This window comes from Cnephaeus nilssonii (genome assembly GCF_951640355.1).
Source record: "Cnephaeus nilssonii genome assembly, chromosome: 9".
NCBI classification, from domain to species: domain Eukaryota; kingdom Metazoa; phylum Chordata; class Mammalia; order Chiroptera; family Vespertilionidae; genus Cnephaeus; species Cnephaeus nilssonii.
The window spans coordinates 63,624,237-63,642,221 of record NC_137080.1 but is presented as its reverse complement, the minus strand read 5'-3'; the positions used below and the strand labels follow the sequence as shown (position 1 = coordinate 63,642,221).

Here is a 17,985-nt window from a genome sequence, read left to right as displayed (position 1 = left end):
CGACTGAACGACCAAATAGCAGAACGACCATCCAGATAACTTTCAGACGACCACACTATGACACGCACTGGTGCCAGGCCAGCCAAGGCAGGTGTGATACTATTGGTTGGGGGGGGGGGGCTGCCATTGCCCCATGATCGCCCCACAGAGGGAGACCCAGGCCACTGGCCGGTGGGGCAATTGATCTGGGGGAGGGGGGGAGCAGGCTCTGCAATCGCCCAGCAGAGGGAGACCAGGCCACCCTCTGCGTGGCAATTGATCACAAAGCCCCAGCCAGATTGCAAGGCCTCCCTCTGCTGGGCAATCAATCACAGAGCCCCGCGACCGATTGCCCCACAGAGGGAAGCCCAGGCCACTGGCCAGCAACACTGTGGCGGGTGTGCAGGGCCAGCCAGCAATCACCCTGAAGAAGGAGGCCCAGGCCAGCCCAGCCAAGTGATCGCACCCCACACCTGTCGCCCACAGAGGGAGGCAACCGGTGGTGGGGGAGGAGGACAGGGCCGCACAAATGGCAAGCAGTGGCAGCAGCAAGGGCAGGGGCAGGGCCAGCTGCCAGCAGCAGCGGGAAGGAAAGCCCTGATAGGCCCTGATTGCTGGTCAGGCCTAGGGACCCTACGCAAGGGGTCCTGGATTGCAAGAGGGCGCAGGCCAGGCTAAAGGACACCCCCCCAATACCCGAATTTTGTGCACCCGGCTTCTAGTAATAATAATATTGTATACTGAAAATATGCTAAGTCGATTTTAAGTGTTCTCACCACACACACACAAAATGTTAACTATGAGGTGATAAATACGTAATTAGCTTGATTATGATCATTTCACAATGTATATGTATATTAAAACATCAAGTTGTATACATTAAATATATACAATTTTTATTTGTCAATTATACCTCAACAAAGCTGGGGAAAGGAAAAAAGAGGGGAAAAGTGGTCTCTTCACACTCCCACTCCCCACTCATTTTACACCTGTCAGATGAGGGGCGATTGCCCTTCTCTAGCTCAATAAAATTTATTCCTTTTTACTGAAATAAGATGCAACCTGCAGGAACCAGGAGGTGGAGTCTGTTCAAAGTGGTTTTCACACTTTTGTCCCCATCACATCAGTCCAAGTCTTGGAGAGAGAACTTCCCCACAGCTGCTGCGCTGGGCCTGAGGACGCTCTCCACAACTGCTGAGCTCTCACCTCTCACTGCTGCTTACTCAGTGACAGAGATTTCCAGGGTTACTTTTCACACAGTCTGAAACCAAGCCCTCATAGGGAATGCTAAGTAATGGTCTCTAGCAAGGAAGAACAAGAGAATTCTAATTCTATTATTACTTCCCTCAAGGCAGAAGTTACGTTCCCGTGGTGAAATCTAATTACAACTTCTTCTAGCTTTATTTGGAAATGAAAGATTTTTCCCTAACCCCTTAAGAAACTGTAAGCAATATTCCTGAACAAAGGGTCCTGAGTAACAAATTTGTAGACTTAATTTATCCTACCACAGTGCAACCTAAAAATGGTGCAAAATAGCAATGGTTAAATATTATTACTTTAGAATAATGTCAGCTATTCCCACTAGAAGAAACATCATGATATGGTAGTGCCTGGGGCCTCGGGCATATGTGGGATATTCTTGCATAATCCTTATAATATGACCTGTCACCAGTGGAGTGCCAACCTTTCTGGCACAAGTAGGGGTTAGAGGCTGGGGTAGAAAAGTGGACCTGCCATTACACCTGGATGGGACACAGCTCCATGGACATCATAGGCCTTGGCATGCTTTCTGTGTGTGGGAAAATGTGCTGGATGAAACACAAGTGATCAGGTACTGCAGCCATCTTAATAAAGGACTAGACCCAACCACCTAGATATATAACAAAGACAAAACAAAACAAAGCCCTCAGCTCTAGCCAGTTTTGCTCAGTGGTTAAAGTGTTGGCCTTTTGACTTAAATGGTCGAGGGTTCAATTCTGGTCAAGGGCACGTACCTCAGTTGCAGACTCTGTCCCTGACCCCTGTCAGGGCACATGCCGGAGGCAACCAATTGAAGTGTCTCTCTCACATTCTAACTGGAATGGACAGTTTCTCTGTCTCTTACACACACACACACACACACACACACACACACACACACACACACACACACTGCCCCCGGTCCGTTTTCTCTAAAAAATCAATGAGAAAAATATCCTCAGGTGAGGATTAACAAAATCAAAAACCCTCATGTCATTAATGTTGCATAGTTTTTGTCATCTGTGTGTAAAGTCATCTTCAGAGATTTAACCCATAGATAGTTTTAAATCACTATAAGTTAGCAGCAATGATGTTGGAGATTTATTTCCAATCGTGAGAAATATTTGTGGGTTACTTAGTGCAAAATAACAGACGGATAAAATGATGTATCTCTACTAGGCATTTCAAAAGTGCAACACATCATCACATACTCTAACTGAAGAAATAGACATTTGCCTGAAACTTGCAACACAAATGCCATTTTTCTAAATTTGATAACAGTTTTTATCTTGGTGCATGGGGTGGGAGAATGGGGAGTGGATTAGAACCTTTACTTTCTATGCTCTATATTTCTGTAATGTTTAATGTTTTCATAAGGACCATGTATCACTTTTATAATTAAGCAATTATAGTAAAAATCAATTCATAAGTAGTAAGTTCAATAAAAATTTTAAACATATATATATATATAGTTCTACATCAGCAATTTTCAACGGGTGCCACAAGAATTTTTAAAACATGTAATACCTGACTATTAAGTCAGGGGCACTGACCTCTTTTCCCTTAGATTGCCAAATTTTAAAAAATGACAACAGTCAATACAACAATAGCTGTCAACAATTATACCTATTTTTTGTAATATCAGCAAAAAATATATATTTTTTGGTGTGCCACAGAATTTTGGTAATTAGTTATGTATTCCATGAGATGAAAAAGGTTGAAGACAGCTGTTCTACATTATTAATACTGAACCAATCCTTGTTTCAAAACAAGACAGGGAATTGTTTTTAAAAAGAAACCAATTTTGATAAACTCAGTGCTTGTCCCTATAGGGACAACAAGGTGGTATGATTAGCTTGCTCCAAAAATGCTTTCTTCTTAAAAATTCCATTGGGTTTCTCATTCTATGACCCACTGCTTAATGAGCCAATTTAGTTGCCCTTTCCCCAAGGTTCACTCACAAGTCTTCCTAAATAATCTCAAAGTCCTTTTGCTGGAGCAGGTGTTATTTTCCAAGCAGCTCTCACCAAAGGTCAGTATAATAATTAACAACCTTCAGATTCGAAGACTTTAGGGTCTCATTTTTGACAAAGCGTACATATGCCACATGCACAGTAATGTTTCTGAAACTTGCTGTTTTATAAGGAGATTTAGACACCATAATAAAAGAACTCAGCAAAGTTTTAAATATTCAGTTCTTTTTATCTAAGAACAAATCTTAAGGGCTTAGAGATAGTCACTTCTTGCAGCCAAATGGTCTGTTTTCTGTGAAACTGTCAAGTTGTGTTTTCAGGGTCCTCTCTTTCATTTCAGATCTTTCACATGTCACCAGGTAGCTGAAGTCAGCTACACTGGTAAGTCAGCTATACAAAGCAGATTGGTAATTCAACCTGCAAATTTAGTATTGAAACTGACTCTTAAATCTGCAAAGTGTTCAAGACTTGCAAAGGAATGGCAGTCCATAATAGCAAATGCAGACAATATGAGTTCTCAGTGTTCTCCAGGTTTAGTTTGGTTTGGAGAAGAGATGTTCTTAAATTGTCTAAATTTAACAAATAGACATTTTAGATGAAGTGCCTAAATGTTCAGAAATACGCTCCAAACTTCTTGCTCTGGTTTGTTCAATACCTCTAACATGTCTGATTTGATATTTTAGGAGTTCGTGATGATTGTCGTCTTTGGTTTGGAGTTCATCATTCGAATCTGGTCTGCAGGTTGCTGTTGTCGATACAGAGGATGGCAAGGAAGACTGAGGTTTGCCCGAAAGCCCTTCTGTGTTATAGGTAAATATCAAAGTCCAGATACCTGGACTTCTGCATCCTTTTCTTCTGTCTACTGTATTGCAACATTTAATTTATATTAAAATTAATATTTGTGGAGTATTTATCACATCAGGCACACTTGTGTTTTTAAAAGTGTTGACTCATTTAATCCTCACCACAGCACTGTGTGATAGGTATTTTTATTATCCCCATTTTACAGATGAAGAAATTGAGGCAAAGAAAAGTGAAATAAGTTACTAAAAGTCATATAAGTAGTAAGTGATGGAGCTGGGATTTGAGCCAGAAGGTCTGGCTCTAGAACACCCACTTGTATCAATTAAGTTACACTGAACTATATGGTTCTCAGTGTTGACCTGAATTAGGGAAGCATTAATTTCAGTAAATATAAAAAACCCTTTTCTCCCCTACAATATAAGCAATATCTCTTTATGCTTCTAATTAACTGGAATGGATAGAAGTGTATTAGATTTGGTAATGCATGTCAACTAGTGTGCCTCAAGTTTGTTTTATTTTATGCACTGGTAACTTCATACAGGATTAAGTGTTTTATACTCTGAAATATGAGTCACCCACCCTGCAGCCCCTAAGTAAGAATCACATCTCTGCACCTCCCTAGATGCTGTGGTTTTCAGAGGGATTCCATTCTCACCTACGTACCAATTTCAAATTACACTTCTTAATGAAGATGCCATATAGCATTCTGGGGTTAAGATCTGGGATCTTCCAGTAATATATTTAAAAATATATCATAAAATTGGAAATTCTGATAAATTATATCTCAAAAAAAATAATTTAAAAAAAGAGTAAGTTGCCTACATCGAAGTCCTTTTTCCCTAAATATTGCAATGTAGATTTCCTAACGATAAAGATATTCCTTTACATAACCTTCAGTAATTTTAACATTAATGCAACACTTGAATCTCCTGGTTATATTCCAGTTTTGTCAGCTGATCCAATAATGTCCTTTACAGCATTTTTTCCTCCTCAGTACATGATCCAGTTGAAGATCACATACTGCATTTAGTTGCCATGTCTCTTTAGTCTCCTTTAATCTAGAACAATTCCTCAGACCTTCTTTGCCTCATGACATTGACATTTTAGAACAGTGGTTCTCAACCTTTCTAATGCCACGACCCTTTAATACAGTTCCTCATGTTGTGGTGACCCCCAACCATAAAATTATTTTCATTGCTACTTCATAACTGTAATTTTGCAGTTAATGTAAATATCTGTGTTTTCTGATGGTCTTAGGCGACCCTGCGACCCACAGGTTGAGAACCGCTGCTGTAGAGCCTAAGACCATCGGAAAACACAGATATTTACATTACGATTCATTAACAGTAGCAAAATTACAGTTATGAAGTAGCAATGAAAATAATTTTATGGTTGGGGATCACCACAACATGAGGAACTGTATTAAAGGGTCGCAGCATTAGAAAGGTTGAGAGCCACTGTTTTAGAAGAACATAGCTTCAGCCCCACCCCCTTTTTAAAAATTAGAATGTTCTTCCTTTTGAGGGGAAAAACCCTATATATACAAGCTATTATTGTTATGGTGGTTGTTGTTATTTAACAGCTAAATCTGGTTTTCTTGCTCTTCTTGCCTTCTCGCTTCTTTGGCAGCCATTCAAATCCAAATACTGAAAGTTCTTGGGGAGGCTTGCTTATTTCAACCATTTCCACTCTGAGAAAGTGGATTTTTAATCTACAAAGTGATTTAGACTATCTTCTTCATCCACAGTGGGTTTTCATTTTGTTTTAGAAGTCAGGAATAGTTGAGCAATCTTCTTAGTCTCCTCCTTTACCCCTGTTCCCTGAGGCAGGGGCAGAGTGAATTTAAGGAGGCATTGGAGAAGGTGTCTCCTCATCCATGGGCCCTGTTCAGAACCATCTTTCATTCCACCCTTGTTGCGAAGGAAGAGCACTGTCCTGGGGATGGAAGAATGGGTGGGCTCCCCACACTCTCTGCCACCGAGGCAATTTCATGGTATACACACTTCAAAAGAGTCACCATTTATTCAGTCAAACTTTATAGAAATTTGGTGGTGTTTGAAGCACTGGAGTGACAATAGTGAAATTCTAAATTAGCACAATCTTAAAATGCCTTGTGTGGCCTCTGCTAATGAATTTTATTTGTCTAGCTGCCTCTCTTCTGCAAGAATGGGCTCTTCTCCTTTTTGGAAACCATTGCTCAGGTAGAGGGGAAAATAGGTAGGAACTCCCAGCCTTGCAGGCCCGCCCAGCCCCAAAGCACATTAGTGAAGGCTTTTGATTTTTCTCCCTGGAGATTTTTTTTTCTTTTTGAATTCTCTGCTCAAACAACATCACAGAGGACTGTAACTTAATGTGAAACCATTGCATGAGTACTTTCTGTCCTATAAGGGACCAAAACAAAACAATTTACAAGGCAAATGGTTGGCCAAGACTCACTCAGCTTCTACAGGATAAGATTGGTTCATGGATGGCTGCAGGAATGTTCCACTCCAGACTTTAAAACCAATTACAAATTGGTTTTGTTCCAGCTCCAGAGGCAATGCCAATGTATTTCCGGCCCCCAAGCTGAAAAAAAAGTTCTTTCCCAGATGCCTGCTGCCTTTTGATAGCTGTTTTCAACCCTGGATGCGTCAGCCTCTCTGAGTGCTTTAATCTTTCTCTCCCTGTATCAGATCCTTGAGGTTTGGATGTGACACGTGGTTCTAAAAATGATGTTATGTTATATATAATTTTAGACACCTTTGACCCTGTCAATAGTGACCTTACAAATTTAGTATAACATGGCTTAGGCATAGTTTCAGTTTAGTTAACGCTTTAAGCCTTTTCTTCATTTGGGTATTTTTGTAAATTAATCACTTTGGAAGAAAATTCCATGCATAAGTATATAACGAATCCCTATTAGAACAAAGACAATATTTATACTTACATTTAGGGTAACTATGCATTTTTCAGTCTCTTATTGAAAGTGCATATAAGTTTGATCCATGGCCCAGGTGAATTGAGGTAATAGTGAAACATGTTCAAATGTGGCTCTTTAGTATGAGGTCAATACAATTTTAACTTACACAGAGGAACCAAATGTCACCTGTCTGAGGCAGCAGGCTGTACCAGATGACAAAACCCCTTCTAGGCCTGTTTAATAGGTCCATAAAAATGATTGATGTCACTGGTAAAATGATAAAGTATAATGTAAACTGAACCTTGTAGTTCCCGTGTTCAACATAATTTACTGTGATGAAATGGAACAAGGAATAATATCTCTCTCATCTGTCCATGGTAACTGCTCTGAGTTTGAAAATGTAGCTAAGATTTCTCAGGTCTCGATGTGTTTGTATGATTTCATTACTCTGAACATGCCAAATACACACCCAAATGTTTTCAGAAGTCTTAAGCATTCAAGAAAAAGATATAGACAAGATTGTGATAATCTGGCTGTACCTTCAATGTGAAAAATGCTTTCTGTAAGCACACCAATATTATTCTTTCTGATTGGAAAGTGATGAAAGCTACCTGAGTGGCCATCTAGTAACCTTTCTATAGTATTGAGCCCTATAGACCAAATGATAGTATTTGGACACAATTTGATAGAGGTCCCACGGGCTAATTCCCAAAGACTTTAGAACTTCCCCCTCCTGAACTGCCCAACCTCTTACCCCTGCACTCTAACCAGAGCCAGGAGCATTTAAAAAACTTGTTGATTTAAGAAATCAGAAAATCATTGTATACTTGTGTGTTTGGGAAAACATTTTAAATAACAGTTGCTTACCTAGGGGAAGAGAAAAGTCTATTAATTGTTTTTAATTAGGCACTGTTTTTCATTACTGTAATTATCTCTGCTTGGTTTGGGGAGTTTCCTTTGAAAACTGGTAAATTTTCTTTTTTATTACAAAATTATTCCTTATGCCTATATATTTAATTTACATCTCTCCTCAAAGACTCTGTTGAAATAATATTTCTACAACTATGGGCAATAATCATTGCCTTACCAATTTGTAGGGTCAAGTATATTTTAGGATGACAATCCAGGTTGCCCTTTACAATGTTTCTACATTCAAGCACAAATCACTCATTCAATGACCTCAATATTGAGAATGTGTGAAATAACTTCAAAGCCTGATTTTGTAGTCATTATTTTTTTCAAGCTTTTATTAATGACCTACCTGAAAATTGCAAATAGTACCAAAGGCTGGTACTTAGATCAGGATAATGAGCCTGATGTGTCAGGAAGCCAACAAATTACTTCCAACAGTGGCTTGTTTGGATTCCCTAGTGATTTTAAAGACAGATATAATAGGGCCATATTTTTCAGTCTTGCAATGCATCTTAAAGAAGCAGAAAATACCAGCCTGTTATTAATCTTGGATCTGTACTTGGTGCTAAATTTAAGTTGATTTCTTAATGCAGTTTTAACAGTTTTCCTTCAGTGTAATATTTCCACAAGAAGACAAAGGAGACAAACCACAGCACAGATCTTTCCCCCATGAATTGAGCACATATGCCTTTGATGTGAGATAACAGTCTCTCAGGAAAATGCCAACAAGTGAATTTTTTAATAAGAAAAAAATAACCAGCTTCTTACTTGGCTAAAACAAAATAGGAGCCTTTATTAAAATCAACCACACAGCCAAGACCACTCTAATATATCTGGAAGTTCATCCCATTAAAAGGCAACTTCAGCTGCTAATGTGTTCAAAAGTTAAGTCAGAGATTCCCAGAACTGCCACTGCCCTCTCAACTGAAGATTTGAGACATGATTCTTCATCACCATCAACAGACATTCAGCATTTTATTATTTTTTTGCTTCTCTGCCTTCTCCATCTTCAATTCCATGAAACATTGAATTGTGTTCTAAGCCTTTGAATTGCATCATTTTATATACCTTCTAATCTTTTCTCTCCTTTGGTAGAAATTATATTCTCTCCTATTTCCTATCTTCTTCTGTTTCTCTTTACTTCTAAGTCTTCAAACTACTTCACACATAGATTTATTCCATATGATTCATTGGGCCTTCTGAAGACAATTAAACCCTGTTGGATTGAAAGTGTGTTTTTTTCCTCATACCAGCCAATTCTTCAACTCTCAATACACCAACTGGGTATTAAACAACTCAATTAAATTCTGATACTAACTACACAGAGTTAGTGCAGATTCCACAGGTTAAGAACTAAGTCCCACAAGACTCCCCCTGCACCCCTCTCCCAGCCTTGACTTGCCAGCCATAATGAGGTGCCCTACATACACTTCTACCCAGCTAACTACAACTATGAGTGTTTCCACACCCCCATCTCAGGTTTGAGAATTCTCTAAAATGATTCACAGAACTGAGGAAAGCGCTTTACTTACTATTTTTGGTTTATTATAAAAGATACAATTCCAGCACAGGCAAGTGGAAGAGAAGCATAGGACAGTTATTTGGCGTGGGGAAATATCTCCAGGAATGCCACCCTCCCAGCACCTCAATGTATTCACCAGCCTGGAAGCTCTCAGAACCTCATGGTTTAGATATTTTCATGGAGCTCTCATTATTACTTAGGCACAACTGATTAAATCATTGCCCATTGGTGATTGAACTCCTCTCTAGACCTTGTTCCCTTTCCAGAGGTCCAGGGTTGGGCTTAAAGTTCCAACTCCCTAACTGTGCTTTGGTCTTTCTGGTAACTGGCCCCAATCTTAAAACTATGGTCATCTCATTAGCATACAAAAGACATTTATCACTTCAGAGATTCCAAGGATTTTGGGAGCAGTGTGCCAGGAACCCAGGACAACGACCAAGCAATTGTTGTACCACACTGCCCAACTATGACAAAATTACCCTTGTTTAAATGTAATTGAACCTTGTTCATTGTCATCAACTCACAAAGAACCTGATACTTTTATGTTCATCTTTAGTAATCCAAGATTTTTGAATGAGAAGTTGAACTTTACAAAATGACTTTCATTGCAGTATCAGTCTTAATTTCACCAGGTTTAGTATCAGGTCACTTATTTCTGTTCTCTAACCTAAAGGGGAAATTGGGCTCTAAAGCAGTTTTATTTGCCTTGTATCAGAATGCATATGCTCTTAAGCAGAATTATCATGAGGTTCTCCATGTATTTCCCAATTAGAAACATCTCCAGGATATGTAATGTTACTCCCAGAAAAGCCTTTGAATGTTTGTTAACATTAGTAGACTATTTCGAAACCTGTTTAGGTGATTGTTGACCTGATGCACAAATTTGAACTTACAAAGTAGCTTGATTAGCTGATATGACTTAACCATATAGAAAATGCCCTTAGAGGGAAATGAATAACAAATGATTATTTCCCACTCTTTCTATAAACTTCAGTAGAGCACTGTGATATATTGTACTAATATTCTGTACTATCAAATGTTATGTAAGAAAATTCATTCACAGACAGAGCACTTATTATATGCTAAACATGGTCTTAGGTATAAAAACCTCAAAGATGAATGGAACATGGTCCCTGCCTGTAAGAATACAGTCTCCTATGCTCTTAAAGAAGGGCAAAACTGGAAGGGGGGAGACTAATTATGGTGATATCAAGTAAGGGTGATGGAGGTGGAAGTACTTGTGGGAAGAAGATATAGAATCTCATTACAAATTGTATGAGTCACAGGAGCAAAAGGTACCCCGGGTTTTTAGTTTAGTCACCCAACTAACATTTATACAATGTGCACCATGCCCAAGCAGGATTCGAAATGCTGGAGAGATTGTGGGCAAGGTCCTACTCATAGAACGAATATCCCATGGATAGAAAAAAAAAAAAAATACACAAACATGTTTTTGAAAAGTAAGATATCAACTGAAGAGACATGCAATGAAGAAAATAAAACAGAGATAGTGGGGGCTTCTTCAGATTGGGGGGCCTGAGAAAGTCTTTCTAAGGAATGGAACCTCAAGTTGACCTGAATATTAAAAGGGAACCAGTCATGAGAAGATTTAGGCAGATATCTTTCCAGGCCAGAAAATGGTAATTGCAAACATTCTTAAAACCCAATGAGCCTGGCTTGTCCAAGGGAAAGACATTTTGGCTGGAGCTCAGTGAGTAGTAGGCAGAGTAGTAGGAACTGATGGACAGATAGGCAGAGGTCACATGAGGGTCATGTAGGCCATATGAGAGCATATAGTTATGTGATACAAGGCAGCTTCTAATATCAGGTTACCACACTAGTTAAAAGTCCAATAGATCAGTGGCAGGTATGATATTTGGACTAAGAAAAACACATTTTGATCAGGCAACAAAAAGTATGGATATACAAAGCTCTGGGTTTTTTAGTCATCTATACCTGTTTGAACTTTGTATCAGCAATATGCAAATTTTACTCATTCAGAAGAATATAAACCTATTCCCTCTTACTTTCCCACATAACAATATCTCTACCTTTGCAAACATGAAATATCAAATGTTATTTTCTATAAGCCACAGGAATTAGGAGAATATGATGAAAACTTTTCTCACCCCATTGGCCACAGTCGCCAAAAAACAATCCCCAAGAGCCTCCTTACCAAAGCACTGTGAGCATCCTCTTACTTAGAACGGTGGCAATGCAGAGTTATCTCATTAAAGATTATTTATTTCCTTTGATAAGTTTTCCCTTTTTGCCTCGAAATGTTATCTGAAAACTTATGATCAATAAGAAACATTAAACTATCACTATGGGGTAAATTTTCAAAGTGGTGCTTGGAATTTGCCAGTATGAGTCCCATTAACTTCAATGGAAGTCCTGCCGTTAAACCGCTGCACATAGCTTTGAAAACGTTCTACAGTACATCTTTGCAGTGTTTTATTTTTTATTTTTAATAAATACCACAGAGCTACTCAGTGCACAGCTGATTGCAGTATTTAAGAAAGTGGGTAATGTACTGTGCAGTAGGAGGCTTTTAAAATTAGATTTTAAAGCTTCATTCCTGTTAAGAGTCACAACAACAATATAAATACATCTTTAATTCTTCAAAGAGCACTTTTCCATCAAGGAATTTGGAGTGCAATTAGAATGTAGAGCTCATAAAGCAGCAGCACCGTGCCCCTCTGAGACATTGTTTATCTCACTCTATAGACAGAAGAATTGAGGCGCCGTGAAATAAGGGGGGTTCATACCTGGCCCCTAAGTCAGCAGTGAAGCTAGTAATAGAATTCTGCCTCCCTAGAGCCTATTGCTCTAAAGAAATTTAATTACAGCATAATCCATTTAATCTACATTTGGAAGAATAATGATGGTGCAGGCAAAATGAATTTATTAAAGGGTTGGTGGGAGACCATGTTAGATTAGCAACTTTCTTTTCAGGATCCAGATTTTCATGTGGTATCTGATGCCATGAAAGAGATGATGCTAATTCTACTGGCCACAATTGGCAAAGAACTTTTTTATTTTCCTCCTTTTTAAACATAAGCAAAAGTTCCAATTGAAAATGCTGCAGAACCATCTTCTTTTGTTAGAAATAACTTACTGATTTCTTTTTAATTATGAAAGAAAACAGTGCATTACTTTCCCTCTGAACCCTTCTGGTTTGAAAGAAAAAAAACACACATTGAGCTAAATGCTCAACTCACAGCCTTCCTTGAAACAAAAGATAAGTGAGCCTTTGCTTCATTTTTGACTTTTGATTACTTGTCCACTAATTCACTGTGGTTATGTACTTGCATAAGAAATCTTTTGAAGCTGAAAATACTAGAAGGTTGTGAGTTGGGCTATCTGGTGTTACATGAACAGGAATAAAATTTCATAGTTTGAATTATAAATCATATTTATGGACTATCTCATATAAATCCTATGAAAATCTTATTAAAGTTGGAAGAGATTATGATACCCATTTTATTTTAGTTTTCCTTGTATTGAATTTGGGGTATAGTGATTAACAAAATTATACAGGTTTCAGGTGCACAATTCCACAACACATCACTACCCCGAGTCAAGTCTCCTCCCATCACCATTTATCCCCCATATGCCCTCTTCCATCTCCTCCTATATGATACCCATTTTATAAATTTAAAAATAGAGTGTTAGCTTAAAGGTCTTATCAAGGGTCACACTGCATATAAGCAAAAGAATCAGAACACAAAAAACAGAGAAAGATTTGCTCACATCAAGTCCCAAGGTCTTTCTATGACACCACATCTCCCTCCACTACCCACGGTGTCATAGGAAAAAATGAAGAAACGATGTGCTGAAGTCTGATTCCCATCCCAAACCTCCTCCACCCCACATTTTAGCTGAAGTCTAAAAGAAAATAGACATCAGTGTCATAACATGTACAATTCTTTTTCCCATTAGCCATCTTCCTAAGGTGAGGCCATTTTTTTTCAACTTCTTATTTTGAGATAACTTTAGACTTAGAACTTACAAATATAGTACAAAGAGTTCCCTTGTACCCATGTACTTTCATCCAGCTTCCCCCAATGATAACATCTGACATAAGTATGGTGCAATTATCAAAACCAAGAAGTTGATATGGATATATATTACTAACTAAATTGCAGACATTCAGATTTCACCAATTTTTGCATGCACTCAATTTTTTCTATATATACCACATTGAAATTTTATCACATGTATAGATTAATTTAATTATCACAGTCAAGATACAAAATTGTCCCATCACCCTAAAGTATCTCGGAGTGCTATCCCTTACATTATCCCTTTAGAGTCACTCCCCTTCCCAAACCTAACCCCTCGGAATTATTAATCTACTAGAGGCCCGGTGCATGAAATTCGTGCATGGGGTGGGGGGGGTTACCCTCAGCCCAGCCTGCACCCTCTCCAATCTGGGACCCCTTGGGGGATGTCCAACTGCCGGTTTAGGCCCGATCCTGGGTCAGGCCTAAACCAGCAGTCGGACAACCCTTTCACAATCCTGGACCACTGGCTCCTAATCGCTCACCTGCCTGCCTGCCTGGTCACCCCTTACTTCCCCCTCTGCCAGCCTGGTCATCTCACGCAGCCTGCTTGTTCAGTAGTTTGATCGTCTCTCACTAACCTCCCTGCCGGCCTGATCATAGGCAGCCATCTTTGTGAGGGCGTGAGGGTCAATTTGCATATTACCTCTTTATTATATAGGCTTCTCCATCACTGTAATTTTGTCATTTTTAGAATGTTATGTAAGTGGAATCATATGGTAGTAACCTTTTGAAATTGGCTTTTTCCCCCAACTCAGCATAATACTCTTGAGATCCATCCAAGTCACTACATGTATCAGTATTTCATTCCTTTTTACTGCTGAATAGTATTCCATATTATGGATGTACCATAGTTTATCCATTTACCTTTTAATGGTCAATGGATTGTTTCTCAATTTTGGCTATTGGAAATAAGGATGCTATGCATATTCGTGCACAGGTTTTTGTATGAACATAAGTTTTTATTTCTCTAGGGTAAATACCCAGGAGTGAGATTACTGGATCATATGGTGTTTCTTTAACTTTATCAGAAACTGCCAAACTGTCTTCCAGAATGTGACCATTCCTTTCAAAATATAAAAATGCCTAGAATATTTCATGGCAATAAATTACAGCTATGCTGACTTAAGTGACATTTTTTATTTTCATAGAAATTAAATGATTCTACTTTATCTGTTTTTCTATGAAAATTATTTTCAGAAGCAGAAGTTTCTAAAATTCATATTGAACCACTTGGATCAATAAAACAAATTAAAATATAGTCGTTAAGGAGAAGTTCTTTGTGTTCTGGTAAATGAATGTAACTTTGATGTTTATGTAGATGAAGTTTGAGAGACAAATTAATGTAAAAAGTCAATACTATACAGATTCCTGAAGGACCATTACTTAACCTTTTGCACTAGGATGTCGAGTGTGACTCGACACGGTTAGCATTAGAATAAAGGAATCGAGAAAAAAGCAAGCGAGTGCAAAGGGTTAAATCTAACTTTATTTTGTAGAAAGTTCCTTTTCAAGCAAATGTTAATGAGACCAATACTAAATATGCTTGCCTGCTAAGGATATACCTACAGTTGTTCCTCAGTCTCTGAAGGGGTTAGTTCCAGGATCCCCACAGATACCAAAATCCCCAGAAGCACAAGTCCCTTATATAAAACTAGAGGCCTGGTGCACAAAATTTGTGCACAGGGGGGTGCCCTCAGCCCAGCCTGCACCCTCTGCAATCCAGGACCCCTTGGGGGATGTCCAACTGCCGGTTTAGGCCCGATCCCAGGGATCGGGCCTAAACCATCAGTCAGACATCCCCCTCACAATCTGGGACCACTGGCTCCTAACTGCTCACCTGCCTGCCTGCCTGATCATCCCTAACTGCCCCCCCCTGCCAACCTGATCACCCCTAACCGCCTCTGCCTGCCAGCCTGATCGCCCCTAACTGCCCCCCCCCACTGGCCTGGTCATCCCCAACTGCCCCCTCTGCCAGCCTGGTCGCCCCTAACTGCTCCCCCTGCCAACCTGGTTGCCCCCAACTGCCCCCCTCCCGCTGGCCTGGTCACCCCTTACTGTCCCCCTTGCCGGCCTGGTTGCCCCTTACTGCCCCCCCTGCCAGCCTGGTTGCCCCTAATTGCCACCCCCTGCTAGCCTGATCACCCCATGCAGCTTGCTGTTCAGTCGTCTGTCCAGTTGTTTCAGTCATGACAGCCCTTGGCTTTTTATATATTAGGATAGCCTAGTCTTTGCATATGCCCTACGCACATCCTTCCCTCCCATATACTTTAATTCATCTCCAGATTAGTTATAATATCCAATATAATGTAAGTGACATACATATACTGCATTGTTAGGGAATAATGAAAAGAAAATAAGTCTGAAACCATCCTAGACCTATCTTCATAGTGCATGTCAACAACAACATAACTTTTCTCTTTGGAATATTTTTGATCCCCAGTCAGTTAAATCTGTGGATAGGAAACCCGTGGAAGGCCATCTATAATCACATTAGTTAGAGCTTTAAAGCACAACTCCAACAGAATAAAAAGTTTAAAATGCCCACCAAGACCCAGTGGAGCTTTATAGCAAAGTGAGCCCCAATATTCATGGTTCTGATGTGATCTAAAAAGAGGGTCATTTGTGCTCCCTAATTCCACACCTTTCCGAAATTCCCCTATTATTAAAACTATTCTCCCAGACTCTGCTTTTTCTCCATCATTTTCTTTAATGTCTCCCAATGGATTCTTCATCACCATCAACAGAAAAGTCATGTTCTCAAAAGTTAATAACAATCCCATGTGCTCAAATTCATGAATTTCAACTTCATTCTCACTGTGTTATAAGTGATGTTGGTACAACTAATTACTCATTTTGAAAAAGATAAATTTGATCCACATATATCTTACCATATTCCAAGACAAACTCCAAATAAATCAAAGATTTAAATAAAACTATAAATACTAGATAGCAGAAATGGGTAAATTTTTTTGTAATCATGGAACCAGAAGACCTTTCTAACTGCAACTAAAAATATAGAAATTATAGAAGAAAATATTAATAAATTTAGACTACATAAAAATTAAAAATTTATAAAATTAGGCTAAATGAAATCAAATAATGCTGCATAAAATAAACAAGCAAAGTCAAAAGACAAATATGGGAAAATACAACTCCTATCAAAGATAAAGAGTTAATCATTTAAAATGTAAAGAGCTCTAGAAATTCAGAAAAAAAATTAATATCCCAGTAAAAAATAAAAGATGTCAAATGAATATGAACAGGCAGTTCACATAAAAATAACTCTATTTCTCATAGTATTTCCTGAGATTGACAAAAATCCAAAATCTGACTACACATTTTTAGTGAGGCCATGAGGAAATTGGCATTTATACTCCATAGAATGCAAAATGGTATCACCCTTATGGAAAACTGTCAATGTCTCATAAAATTACATGACATTTACACTTCAACTCAAAAATTTGCTTTCTAATAGTTTCATTAATGTATAATAAGTATTCAGTGTAGCTGAATAAACTAAGAATACAATAAATAAAATGCAATGAAGTTATATAGTTATGTAGTTTAGAAAAATCTCAGTATATATAAGTAAAAGGAAAAAATGTAATACTGCATATGTAGTATGCTATATTTTTGTGTAAGAAAAGAGAAACAATATATGGTCATATTGTTTTTTATTTGTATAAAGACACATTGGCCAGGTTTTTTTTAAAAAAAATAAAATGTTCACTTGAAGATAATGAGAAGGGCAAAGTGAATGGGGACAGGGCTGAGAGCAAGAGTAATCATTAATTTCTCTTTATACCATTTTGATATTTAAACTATAAACATATTAACTATTTTAAAACTAAATAAAAAGAATGTTGCCTGCACATAGTAAGCACAACATAAATGCTGACTATTATTATAATTGTTGTCCAGTGATATTGGGATGGATTGATCGGTTCCCATAATGTACCATTATGCAGAATCTCACTCTGGAGGCATTTTTGTCATTGCAAAAGATAATGTTGGAGGTAACTTACCATAGGATTTTCACTTGAATGTTTTTCAGCCCTAGGCTGAAGTAACACAAAACAGCATTTTTAACTCCCTTAACAGAGCCTTGTCTGGAAAGGTTTTCTATGATTGGCCTTAATTTGCTCTCCACACATTTCTTTAATATTAAACTTAGAATTTTAGTTGTACTTTCCCAAAAGATTGCCCAAGGAGATTAAATAAAATAATACATGTAAAAATTTTAGCTTAGTGCCTGGCATGTAATAAATACACTATAACTGTTAGTGGAATACACTGAATCAAAAAAGTAATGGGTTCAGTCTGATCTCTAATCAATCCCAGAATCAATAAATATAATCAGAAGAAAAAGTATCAATTCTGTAAGACCTCTTTGTATGTTTTTGTTGGTTGCTTTTTCTCAATCAATACTGATTTCCTAGAATTTGAGAGACTTATATCTTAAATAATATATTTTATTTTCAAAGAGGAGTAGATGGGGAGGAAACTTTCCAGGTACTATTTTAGTCTAGAGCTCTTTAGATGTGATCATTTCAGATATGATTGTATTGTGGTACCTAAAGGATGTTGGGT

The 17,985-nt window shown here is 38.3% G+C and overlaps 1 protein-coding gene across 2 annotated transcripts in view; it reads left to right on the top strand.

The window, feature by feature from the left end:
• KCNQ5 (potassium voltage-gated channel subfamily Q member 5) overlaps positions 1 to 17,985 on the top strand; it is a 514,470-nt gene that overhangs the window by 371,625 nt on the left and 124,860 nt on the right. For both annotated transcript variants that reach the window (XM_079780853.1, XM_079780852.1), the window contains exon 3: positions 3,875 to 4,001. In XM_079780853.1, the coding sequence (XP_079636979.1) occupies positions 3,875 to 4,001 (127 nt within the window). The remainder of the gene's footprint in view (positions 1 to 3,874; positions 4,002 to 17,985) is intronic.